The following is a 13,439-nucleotide window of genomic DNA, read 5'->3' on the forward strand; positions in this document are numbered from 1 at the left end:
ACCCTGAAGTTGGGTTGACAGAAAAATAGTGCGTCAGAAATCAGTTTTTGCACACTGTGTTCGAGCAAAGTTTTCGCCTATTTAGAATGAGATCGAGTTTTTTTGTAAAACATAAAGAAGTAAGTTCTATGTGTTAGAAGTTTAACGCAAAAAGCCTCGATGCTTTTGGATATCTATGGAAAGAGTTGTGTTATCCCAATGATAGCCCGTCAGAATTTTCGATTGCTAAAAATTTGGATTGTTACCAAGTTCGCGCTATAATTACTTCTAGTTAGGCTGAGATTGGGACATCGGGTTGTACATGAAAAAGTAACTGTATATATCCTAGTTTTCAAATAATCAAGTGAGGTGTCATTTGGATGACTGTAGGAAAAGTTATTTTATTGGTAACTCAGCTAGAAAACCTACCGTGTTCTATTTTTATGTGCATGAACCTAATTTGAGAGATATTTTTAGAAATGAACTAAGAGCTTCTTTAATCATTCCTGAACATTTTGTACGTTGTTTGTAACCTACTTTTAGATAGTGGTTTTCATTTGGAACAACATGGTTCAAAAGATAGTTTTTGGTGACCCAAAAATAGAGTAGAATTCGTTTTTGAGCAATTTTTAACTAATAGGTTCATTGTGCATCATTAGGGTTGGAACTTCATTTATTTTATAGGGGCATTATTTGGAGCTTATCTTTATTCGTTTTGAGATGATCTAAGTTGTTGGTTTCTTTAAGTGTAAATGTTATTTAACTATTTTGGCATTCGTCGAGACAGTTATGTACTTGATCCATGTATTTTTAAATAGGAATTATCAAATTTAATTATTTTTTTGATGTATATATTAAATTATTCTCGTTTGTGTTAAACGAGAGTAGAAATGTCAAAGGGATTTGATATCGGGTAGGACCACGCTATTCGTATCTCTGGAAATAAAAATGGGACACAGTGCAAATACTGTGATAAGATTTTAGCTGGAGGTGGCATTACAAGGCTTAAAGTAAGAGCAAAAATGTTGAGAAATGCTCGAAATGTGAAAGGAAATTCGAGACATGTTTCGACAAATGGTTGAGTTTGGGATTGAGAAAAAAAAAAAAAAAAAAAAAAAAAAAAAAAAAAAAAAAAAAAAAAAAAAAAAAAAACAACAACAACAACAACAACAAATAAAACTCAAGAACATTATAGTGTTGCCATGTATGCACACCCTCCTAAAGAAGACTCAGACGAGGATGACTACGAGTTCGAGATGACTCGACAACTATCTAGAGATAAGTACCAAAGGTTCTACGAGAAGGGCTCGTGGGATATTTTATTGTATCTCATGTACTGTAATTTCATTTTGTGTAAAATCAAATATTTTATTTCATATATATAGTGTAACTTTATTTTATTTTATTTCATGTATTTTGTTGTGGAAGTAGATATATAATGTTATTTATGTGTTTGTTGAATATCTTAGAAGTGGATATGTAAGTTGTATATATGTAATATTTATTTTGTTGTTAAAGTGGAGTAGTGGAGTATATATATACATATCTTGGAAAGGTTGATCAATGAAAATTGTATTGTTTTGATTTTCGTGTTTTAAATATCGAAAATACAAAAGAGACTCTTCTGAATTTTATATAAAAAAATTATGATTTATCATTGATTTTATTTAATTAAAATTGAATGTAGTCCTATTAACATTATTCATATTTTACAATGACTGATCAAATTCAACCTTTACAATAACCACATTCAAATAAAATATAGTTGATTTGTAGATATTTATCGATATTTGTAAATATATATCGATATTTGTCGATATATCGCGATATATCTATGATATTTGCAGTCAGAAATATCCACACATAGTCTGTAGATATTTATCGATATATCTTGATATATTCACGATATTTGCAGATGCCCCAATGTAATATATCTCTACAGAGAGAGATATATCCACTATACATATCCATAAATATATTTTTTCATATCCTGATATTTTGTACTATGCTTGAACAATATTGATGATAATAACGATTTTCATTCCTCTGCCATTTCCCACGGCAGCGGCTGGTAAAAAGACAAACTCGGCACTATTATCCTGAACCTAAGATCGGGACATTGGGACTAATTGTGCGCAGAGAAATCGCAATTCAATTAGAAACCAGAAGAGCTAGATTTGTCCTCCATAAATAAATACTATGCTTCATCTTAAACCTATATAGTAAAAAGTAGATAATATACTTTCTCTGCAATCCAATCTCAAAAACTAGAATGCCCTCCCTCATTGCCCATCTCTCAACCAAACTAGACTACCCCAACACAACTCACTTTCTAGAAATTATTTTCCCCTCGTCTCTCTATTCCCTGTCACTTAATTTTCTCGAGAACATTCCCAAGGCCATTTCCATCAACAGTTTGGTGTCCTAGTTTGGTGTGGGAGTCATTTTCGCGACATTAACACACAAACCTAGAATGGGAAAATATCCTCCAACTTAGCTACTGAAAATAATTGGTAAACCTTGACTTGAAACAACATTGACGATAACGGCTTTCATACCTTCACCACTTCAAAGAACACGACCCCATTGCTCGCACTATTATCCTGAACCTATTTCAGTATTGGGACTCAACGTGCCCTCAGCATCTCACCAAACAAGAAAATCCCAAATCAATCAGGAACCAGAACATCTAGACTTATCCTCCATATATATTACTGTGTTTTTTATCTTATGTAATCAAAACATAATTTCAATAGTCTCAAAATTAAATCCACTGACAACAAAAAAGTAAAAGACATGACAGGAAACTGAGAAAATTTCCATTAGAAAGGAGTGGACTGCAACCCAACACCAAAAGATGAAAGAAATGGTGGTCCAAGAAGTTCTATTATCCACAGAGGGTCTGCAATCCAATCTCACTCCACTCATCTCTTAAAAAAAATTATATTTCCCTCTGTCCTATAACTCACTTTCTACCAGCTCTGTTTCTCTCACCTTTCTAACCCCTTTTGCTTATCTTCTCAAGACAAATGATTAATTAATCATATTAGGAAACAAAACATGTAATATCAAATGCAGATTTTCAAACATTTCCAGGTATAGAATTGCTACAATTAGAAAATACATGTGACAAATTGATTACACTCAACATTATGGTTCTCTGGAGCAAAACATAATAAATTATCTCTAGGGAAAGTATTCACAAGATACATCTGAATCTAATAAATAAAAACCTAAACGATTCAAATAACCCATACCTAAAGTCTAGTACATTCATAAATTCCATACAAAGTTCGGTGCATCTCCTCGTGGGCCATCAAGAGTTCGATACACATACATCTTCTCAGCTTTCTGACTTTCATCGAGATTTTCCACCATCTGATTTTTTTCGTTTATGATCTCCACATTAAGCCTTGGCATTCTTTCCGCAAGTTCTTTGCATCCTCCAAGAGTAACATTACAGGACGACATCCAAAGGGATCGCATTGTTTCATACTTCCCCACATCATCCAATAAAGCAAGATCACCAAAGGGACTATCCCTGATCTCCAGCTTCCGAAGGTTCTTGCACCCATTTAGCACATACAGCATTCCTTTATCACTATCTCCTGCAAACGCAACTGAAAGCATCTCCAGCAGCTCAGCATACATTCCAATGTATAGGAAAACTTGGTCAGTCAAAAGCCCAGAGAGAGACAATCGCCTGAGGCCTTTACATGACTGAACAATTGCCCCGAACCCTTCATCTAATGGTTGTAATGTAATAGGGTCAGGTTTCATAGGATCAAGGATGCACAACCTGAAACGAGTGAACTTAGGGCAGTTCTTTGCCACAGTTATGAGTGCAGCGTTAGTCATCTGGTGGCAAAAGTATAGCAACGAATGAAGCTTTGGGCAACCTATAGATACAGCCACAAGGCCTTCTTCAGTTACAGCTGTATGCTCACCCCCAGCTAGAGATGGAAACACCCTCAATTCCAGCAATTCTTTACATGTAGAAGCCACAACTCCGAGCCCTTTATCTCCAATACAATCCAAAACCTGCAAATAACAAGGCAACTTTAAATTATCGTTGTTAAGCAAAGATCGAAAATGGAGGGAATATAAGAAAATCTGATAGACGGCACATAACAGTAACATACCCATAGGCGTTGAAGTTTGGGGCAATTGCGAATAAGACCAATTAGAGCTGAACCCGGAATTCCTGGCGCATAACTTAAGTTTAAGGTAGCAAGGTTCAAGCATATTGGGTAGACAGCCTGCAGACAACGAAGAGTGATCCCCAAAAATCCTGACAAGCTCCTGATTGATTTACAATTTAGAATGGCATTCTTAAAATTACAGTACGACTCCGAATTTGGCACAAAGATGTATGAACCAATGCCTAAGTCCTCCAACTGCGGTGCTCGTGTAAGGATCTTTTGCAAAGTTCCAAGGGGCACTGTTCGGTTTAGCTTCAGACTCTTGAGGTTTTGACATCTACCCACAAGCTTTTCGAGAGAAGCCAAATTTACTTCACCCTTCAGGCACGCGAAATTTAGGGAAACAAGAGATGTGTAAGTCTCTGGAAAACAACTAATCCAATGGCCTCTTAGGTCATCAATATCATTTTCTTGCAAATCCAGCTCCCTCAGAACCCTAGAAGGTTTAGAAATAGAGAGACCAACAACTTTAGTACGTATTACCTATTTTTAATAATGTACCTTTTAAATACAAGGATCATATCTTTTTATGCTATTCACCAAACAATTCTAAGTTTAAAGTCCAAGCTTTGTTTTAAACAAGCATTATCTTTATAGCCAAAACAAATAATATCATGCAAAAAAAAAACACACAAAGTGATCCGAACAGAGAGTTTACATGATTATACTTCCATTAATTAAAAATGTATCTTACGAAAGCAAGGATCATCTCTATGTATCTTAACCTTCATAAATAGCAAGGAGAGTTTTTCTTCCAACAGGCATGTCATATACCGAGCAGGAAGCAACAGATAGAGAATCTTAAGTACAAATGGAGTGTTGACGTGATTAGGGTTTCACTATTTAACTACTTGAAGACCAATGTCAATTAGCTCAATATCACCTACTTATACAAACTAATATACTGACAACATTTCACTACTTTTAGCTTGGCAGTTGAAGTGCTGAACTATTTATATCTCAAACCTTTATTACAAAATGCAATGCAAGCCAGTAACTGATCCTTCACATAGAAATTACATCCAAATATATATATCGGAACGGGAATATGTCATATAATGAAAATTAAGTAACAAATAGAGAAATTAAGTACAAACCGAGAGTTTAGATGATTAATGTTTCAGTAGTTAAATTTTTAAAAACCAATGCTAATTAGTTTGATATCATCAACTCATCTAAAAGAATGACCTGTTAAAGTTCAATGAGATAAAGGGAATTTTTCTTTTATCAAATCAGAGAATGGACACGTCTCATATATAAACCCTAGCCTTTTTTTCCTCACAATGTAGTCCAACACATCATATAGTAAACACTAAGCATCAAATATAGAAAATTAAGTACGGACAGAGAGTTCACATGATTATGATTATATTCATTTACTGAATACTGATACAAACCAATAAACTGTAAAATTTCATCTACTTTAAGCATGGCAACTTACTATTCATATCCCCATCCATTATAACAAAATGCATTATAATCCACTAACTGATTCACATACTAATTACATATGGCAATACTTATCGAAAGGACAACTAAAAAACAGAAAAGATTTAATAAATCACTGACCTGCAATTAGCAGCAATAGCAGCTAAGCCATCAGTACTAAATCCCTCACAAGTAACTAAAACCAAAGACTGAAAATCAGGAAAAGAACAAGAAATCAACTCGAGACTCTCATCAGAAACAATCATTCTTTTCAATCGTAATTCTTCAAGTCCCGGATAACTTTTCGACATAGCTTGAATCCAAGGTAAAACAAAACCACCCCAATCATGAGGAACCAGATTAAAATCAGCAAAATGTGGTTTTCCTTTCAAAATAACAGATTTCACATTAGGAAACCTTGCTATTACTCTTTCTGGAGTTATAGCATAACAATTTCCTATGAAAATTTTCTTCCTACTCCATTTATCTACCATATACCATGTTTTGCTTACTAAAGATATAGCATTCCTATCTTGGTTTACTGTTACGAAATCAAATATATGTTCCAACACGTCATCTGGAAAATAAGTCATACTTAATGTTCAAGTCTCATGCGATCACTAACTAGCAAATGAAACAAGATCTTTTAGATCATAGAATCTATATAGAGACAGTGGACTCTAAAAAACAAGAAAAAAACATATATATCAAGAAAAAAAACTAGGATAAAACAGGTTAAGCCTCATGGAACTTAATATCCAAAAACAAATGTGACTAAAATTTTGTAGTAGTAAGAAAACAGAAAGGGAAAGGATCTGTGATAAATCCATTCCCTCTCTCTCTCTCTCTCTGTCTCTCTCTTTTTGGTTGGTTAAAGCTGCTGACTTTACTGAAAAGAAACAAGAGGTTGAGTTAACTAAGGTTAAGAGTGTTTAACTCTTGGGTTTAAGTTTGGTTAAAGTTTATTATTTCTTATGGAGTGAGTAATACTCGTCACACCCCCACCCCGTGCAGGTACTCTCTCTCCACACACCGTTTTCAAAGAGTTACACACCTCTAATAAATGTTCACAAAAGAGCATAAAACCACAAAAAGAAAAGAGCTACAAACATAGTGACAAAATTCTCCGAAGTTACGGCAAATTAGGAGTATGCCGAATTTACTCGGCGAATTAACTTCACTAACAATATAACCAACATTTACTAAGTTTATAACACATTCTGTGATGTTTAATACAAGGATTAAAATATCGAATTCGATCAATATATCGTGTATTCTAAAAATTGAAATATATTAGATATATCGATATATTGGTGGATATATATTATTTTGTTGATCGGTTAAAATTTTGTTTTGTATGTTGATATATCGAAACTATTGTCGATTATATTAATAAAAATTGGTCAAAAATTGGTCAAAGTCAACAATTTATATTAGATATATAGTAGATATCGATCGACATATATCAATATATCATAAATTGCAATATATATTGGCAAAAAAAATATTCAATATTTGGTGGAGATATATCAAATATTTTCATCTCGTATACCCAAAAAAACGATATATATCAGTGATATTTCGGAAATCTCGGTGATATTTTAGGCCTTGGTTTAATACACACTTTTTATAACTCATTTTTTATTTTAAACAAAATTCTCCGAATTTACTTATGTATTGGTCCAAATTGAGACCTTGCCGAATTAATACTAAATCTGAACTTTGTTATTATATATGACTCCAAAAAGAGTAGAAACTCTCGACTGAAAAATGGAGTAGAAATTCATCATCACTAATTTGGTGTTTTTTGTTTAAGATTTGGCGTTTAAGAAACTCCAAAGAGAGTTAATCGATTAATTTGGTATTTTTTGTTTAAGATTTGGTTGATTACTCTTAATTTGATATTGTTGGGGTAGAGACAAAGATATACAACTATAAATGACATTGTGGAAGTATGACATTCATTGTGACATATGCAATGAGATGTATGTCAACTCTGGAGTTTTTACTCTGTCAAAATATGTCACTTAAAATGACATATCGACTTGTGAGTTTTGTAAACTAATATAGAAGAAATTATCAAAAGAGAGAGAGAGAGAGAAACTTGTTTGCTTAGTTTTTGGAGAGATGGAGGGAGAAAATAAGTGGAAGTTGGTGAAATTACAAGTATGGTGCATTGAAGACGTAATCGTAAAGTATGAAGAGTACGTAAAAGTGTTCTAGAAGTTGAAATATAATAAGTGTGCGAAGAGACATTTTTAAAGATAGGATAGTTATATTAATAAATAATGGGGTGTGTAGAGAGTACTAACTTTGTTTAGAAAAAAATTGTCGTGTGGAGAGAGTAATGGTGTATGACAAGACTCTTCTTATGGATCAAGGGTTTGTGTGGCGTTTTGTGGTGTTGTCTTAGATTTAATAGCCTTGATATTTATGTGTGGAATATTTACTTTATAGAAAAATGTGGAGGTCGAGTAATAGTGATTTTGGTGTACGTCTCAAGGGCAAAATTGTAATTTCACTTTTTTAAATATTTTTTGTTTTTTAGAAGGGTAAAATGGTAATTTTAGTCTTTTAAATTTGTTTTTAAAGTAGATTTTCAAAACTGGTGGACCATTGTGTGTAGAAAGTTGGACAAACATAGCTATAATAGTAAATTCACTCTTAAATTAGTATTTTTAGTCAATTTGTAGGACCTTCCGTGTTGAGAAAATACAACACAACATGTGTTTTTACACATGCACGAGGAGTCCATTTTTGCTGCAATTTCGGTGAGGCTTAGTTTGCTTCCAGCCCAATGGAAACATAACACGTGTCCATCTAACTAAACAAAAAATACTTTAAAAATTGGAACCGTTCCTAGTTGTTTTTCTTCCTATTATGCCCTTGATCTCTCCGATAGAGTTCACGTAGAAACTTCGGTTTTTCTGGAAGATTCATAAATTACATATAATGGCTCCATCCTCTTCATTGGTGGTCATTGTCACCATAACAACGCACTGTAAAGTAACAGACTACATATTGGAATTTATTATCTTTTTCAATACAGAGGAAGGAAAGTAACAATTTTATTTGTGATTTTTCATTTTGCAGAAAGAAATAAAAATGGATGTGAGCGAAAAAAAAAACTGATTTGGAGAGAATGGAATAAATCTTGGAATTGATTAGATTTTTATTAACTATAGTTAATCAATAATTGAAGAGTACTCATAGGTGGAGATGTGATAGAGAGAGTACTCTGATGGAGATGTGCTGGAGACTTTTCGCTCATCGTCGTCGAGTGAAATTTTTCTCGTAAAAGGGGCTCACAATGCTGTAAGAGGACTTGACATTCAAACATGTTTCCTAGGTTCGTTTGGTTGTTTTTCTTAGCCGGTAGCGTTGCAACTGCCTTAGAAGAACATGGTTTTATTTACAACGGCTTCAAAAATGCTAATTTGAGCCTTGACGGCCAAGCGGGGATCACAGGGAGCGGCCTCTTGAGGTTAACCAACATCACCCAACTGACAGTGACAAGTCATGCCTTCCATCCGAAACCATTTCAGTTCAAGAACCTGTCATCAAATGGTAGCACTCTTTCCTTCTCTACTACTTTTGTGTTTGCAATTGTCCCCAAATATAGTGATTTAAGTGGTCCCGGTATTTGCTTTGTTATTGCACCATCAAGAAGCCTACCAGGAGCTCTACCAACCCAATATCTCGGCCTTTTCAATTACACCAGTAATGGGGATCCATCCAATCATGTTGTTGCTGTGGAGCTTGATACTATCGTTAACAAAGAGTTTGGTGACATAAATGATAACCATGTTGGTATTGATCTAAATAACTTAAGGTCAGCCATATCTGCTCCTGCAAAGTACTATCTCGATCGTACTGGTGGCAATTACAAGAATCTAAGCCTAATTAGTGGACAACAGATGCAAGTCTGGATTGAGTATGCCCTTTAATTCCACCCATTGATGCGCCCAAAGAAAGAGGTGGGTCTATGGACTATTGAATTGCAGAGGCAAAAGGGAAGGAGAGGGCATAATAGGAAGAAAAACAACTAGGAACGGTTCCAATTTTTAAAGTATTTTTTGTTTAGTTAGATGGACACGTGTTATGTTTCCATTGGGCTGGAAGCAAACTAAGCCTCACCGAAATTGCAGCAAAAATGGACTCCATGCACGAGGCTAGTCTAATGTAATGCATGTCATTTTCAATGTTGATGTCAGAGAAAAAGTGAACATGGGTAATTGACACTTTGGTTGGTACTAAATTACAGAGTATACCTTACTCAAAGATAAGAATTGTGCTGTCAGATTTTTTTATTTTTTCTTAGATAGCATAATGATTACATTTTAATTGGGCCACACAAATTGGATTGGGCAGCCTCCAGCCCAAGCCCAAGCAGCGAAGTCCAAAAGAAAGTCCAGTACACTCCATCTAGATCGCGAAACTGGAAAAACCTTTTCAATCGGTATCATCTCTCTCGCGGGCACTCACTCACAAAAAAAAATGGCAAAAAAACCAAACCAAATCACAAAAAAATAAAAAGCTACAGCTACATTTTCTTCCTACAAAAATCACAGCAACCCGTCATTACAGCATCAAACCCAACTGAAGCATTTTCTCACAACAACAACAATCATCCTTCAATCATGTCTCTTTTGGTAAACTTCACTAGACTACTACTCTTTTATGTTTTTCAGTCTTTTTAGAACTATATATGAAATGGGCTTTCGTTATTTTAGTGAAATATTTAGTAAAGTCTGTTTTTTAATGGTTTTATGGTATGTTTGAGCTGATGTATGATACTTTGGGTTGGAATTCAGAGAAGGGTATTGTTGATAAGTTGTTTTAAAATCTGCAAAAAGTTTTTATTTATTAAAGGAATTTATATTTGATTTATAGCAATTGTAAGAGAAAGCATTGTGTTGATCTGGAAACATTCATCCGTGTGATTTTAGTGTGTTTTGTTGTGGATATTCAATCGAGTATGCATTCTTAATATCTCGTGTATAATTACTTAGTATTAGGATTAGTGTTTAAGAAAACACATCAAAGCCTCAAGGCTCTCTGCCTATGTGAGGCTTGAGGTGAGCTCAGAGTCGCTTGAAAAGAGAATGAAGAAAAATTGGGTTTGATGACGGAAGTTTGTGAATTTTAACATAACCTACTATGGATATCGTGGGTGGTGATGACCGGACTAAAGAGAAATTGACAGCAAGGTTTAAATCTAAACTTTTACCACAGAGATTTAGACAAGTTCGTGCTTGGGAGGAATTGAATAAGATTTGGAGAATGAATAGAAAAGTGAAAGGATTTATTATTAAAAAAGTTAGAGCTGGTTATTTAGTAGCTATTGTTGGGTATATTACTTTTCTTCCGTTTCGTCGGGTTAATGCTCCAAGGCTAGCTAGTGATCGGTTCACTATTGAGAGTATTGGTTAGTATGGTGGTGTTCTAACAACATATTTCATCAAACTCTAGATAAGTACAAGTAGTTTGTGTCTCAGAATGAATCTTGTTCAGTATGAACTTTGTTTGCATTTGTTGGCACTCTGAAAGCACCCCCTAAATGCTATCCATTTGATTGGTGGCAGTTTTTGACATTCTGTGATTTGATTTACTATTTAATTGGGTTTATTTGGTTATGATTTTTCCCATTGTTGCATCCAACTCTTTCTGCTTTTTATGTAACTTATTAATCGTTGCAAATTGTCTCTAAAAGACTCGTTGAGCACTTGTTGGTTCTAAAGTACCTGGTTTCAGTTGGTAGTTGTATTTCATTGTTTTTGTTTGGATATTTGTTGGATGTTGATGGTAGAGGGGACTGAATTGGGGTGGTTGAAGTTATGTTATGTTATGTTTAGCATTTGGGTAACTTGGTTACTTGTGTGAGTGACCAAGTTTCTAGCATAGGTGTAAATTTTATTAAACTTATTATAGTTACTAATACTTGTTTTATTTTTCTTTGTGGCAATGGGTCCTCAATCAAAGAATGTCAAGAATGTAGTGAAAACTATATTCAAGGGTGTAAAGAAGTTGTTTGGTGACGACGGTTCCTCTTCGGGTTGCGGTGACGCGCCTAAGCCTGAGAAGAAGAGAGATAGGGGGTCGAAAACAACGACTTCAATCCGTAGAGGTGATAGAAAAGCAAATGATGATCCTACTAATGTAGGTGATGTAGAAGGAGAGAAGAAGAGAAAAAGGAGTGCGGGCACCTCAGCCTCAGTGCGTAGAGGGGACCACAATGAGGTTGTTCCGAGTAATGTAGATACTGAGAGTGAGAGTGATAGTAAAACTGAGAGTGACGGTGATATTAATGTAGATAAAGATTTAGATGTAGAAGTAAATATAGCAATAGATTATAGGAAAAGTATAGTTGATGATGATGGGGATGATGACGGTGAGGATGGAGATGATGGGGAAGAGTCTGATGATTAAGAGGATGACAATGATGAGTAGGATGATAATTTGGAAGAATTGATGGAAGTTGAAGCACCGGTTGAAGTCGAAGCACCTCCAGTGGTAGACTATGTGAGAAAATCCAAGGATGATTTGGAGTACACACGAAGTGTATATGGTGGTGGCCCTACTGAGTCAGAGCTTCTATATGACTATTCGGTGCATGTGGCTCGTGATGTTTGAGAAAATAAGGTATTATCATAGACTTAGTATCTTGATTTTCCTTTGTCTTTACAAAACCTTTTGCTTCTCCTCATTGAGTCTTTGTTGTCTTAGGCGGAGCGCGGAGTGTTGAACTGTGTTCTGCATCTATCCAAGTTAAGTCAATGGGATCTCAAGAATGAGTTCAAAAGATCTCCTAGATTTGAAAATGAGGTTAAGAGGACTGGGTTTTATGATCTGGTATTTGGGTGCTACAAACATCAAGATCCGGCGTTGGTCTCTGCGTTTGTGGAGAGGTGGCATCTAGAGACCAACACCTTCCATATGCCATTTGGGGAGATGACTGTGACTTTGGATGATGTCTCCCAAATCCTAGGTGTCGCAATTAGAGGCAGAGCAGTGAGAGGGAACACGGAGTTGACTCGTGAACAATCGAAGAGTCTCCTACACCTCGTTCTAGGTGTCTTGTTGCCTGTGATTAAAGCGGAGATGGACATGAGCCGGTTCATTTCAAGGGTAAGGCTAGAATTCTTGCGGAGCCAGTTTGCTGGGAAGGTCCACGATAAGGATAAAGATGGGAATGTAAAGGGGAAGGTGTTGACGTTGGTGGAGGTACATCGGGCTGTAAAAGCTTACCTACTGTGTTTTCTTTGGATGTACCATCTTCATCGACAAGTCTGGGACTGGAGTGCCTATTTATTATTTGAGACTGTTGCTGAAATTCAGTGAGATCAGCAAGTATGCGTGGGGTGCAACAATTTTGGCCTTTATGTATAAAGGACTTGGGACTGCCACGTGTGCGAAGGTGAAAGGTGTTTCGGGCTTCCTGACTCTTCTACAGGTAAAACTTAATTATTTTACAGATTCTTTTTACTGTTAATTATATTATTCTATTAGTATGTTAATTGTGTGTGTATATATCTAGGCGTGGATCTATGAGTACTTCCTGTTATTCAGGCCAATCCCAAACTTGGAGTATAAGTTGGCTGGGTCATGTGTTCTTAAACATGCAGTTAGCGTTGTACACTATAAGAACCCATGTCATGCATTGCAGTATTACCGAGCGATAATTGATGATATGACGGTGTTTAATGTAAGTATTTTAGTTTGTTTTAATTTTTTTTAGTAATTGATTATTTTAGTATGTGATTAATGACACATTTTATTTTGTTTAAGGTTGATTGGTGTCCATAAGATAATGTCAGAGCTATACGCCCA

The 13,439-nt window shown here is 35.2% G+C and overlaps 2 protein-coding genes and 1 pseudogene across 3 annotated transcripts; 2 read left to right on the forward strand and 1 right to left on the reverse strand.

The window, feature by feature from the left end:
• Positions 1–3,042: 3,042 nt before the first annotated feature.
• Positions 3,043–6,533, reverse strand: LOC147515403 (protein AUXIN SIGNALING F-BOX 2-like). The gene is made up of 3 exons (XM_086587395.1): positions 5,751–6,533; positions 4,122–4,617; positions 3,043–4,020 (listed from the first exon to the last, which is right to left on the reverse strand). Exons 1-3 carry the CDS (start codon positions 6,200–6,202, stop codon positions 3,253–3,255), a joined length of 1,716 nt encoding a protein of 571 aa, XP_086443521.1. The 5' UTR covers positions 6,203–6,533; the 3' UTR covers positions 3,043–3,252.
• A 2,093-nt stretch (positions 6,534–8,626) lies between these two features.
• Positions 8,627–9,763, forward strand: LOC147515404 (L-type lectin-domain containing receptor kinase SIT1 pseudogene; annotated as a pseudogene). The gene has a single exon (XR_015213428.1). The product of XR_015213428.1 is annotated as an L-type lectin-domain containing receptor kinase SIT1 pseudogene (transcript).
• A 2,797-nt stretch (positions 9,764–12,560) lies between these two features.
• Positions 12,561–13,415, forward strand: LOC147515405 (protein MAINTENANCE OF MERISTEMS-like). The gene is made up of 4 exons (XM_086592896.1): positions 12,561–12,862; positions 12,948–13,062; positions 13,147–13,314; positions 13,398–13,415. Exons 1-4 carry the CDS (start codon positions 12,561–12,563, stop codon positions 13,413–13,415), a joined length of 603 nt encoding a protein of 200 aa, XP_086449022.1.
• The last annotated feature ends 24 nt before the right edge of the window (positions 13,416–13,439 follow it).

Source organism: Coptis chinensis, chromosome 2 (genome assembly GCF_015680905.1).
Source record: "Coptis chinensis isolate HL-2020 chromosome 2, ASM1568090v1, whole genome shotgun sequence".
NCBI lineage: Eukaryota > Viridiplantae > Streptophyta > Magnoliopsida > Ranunculales > Ranunculaceae > Coptis > Coptis chinensis.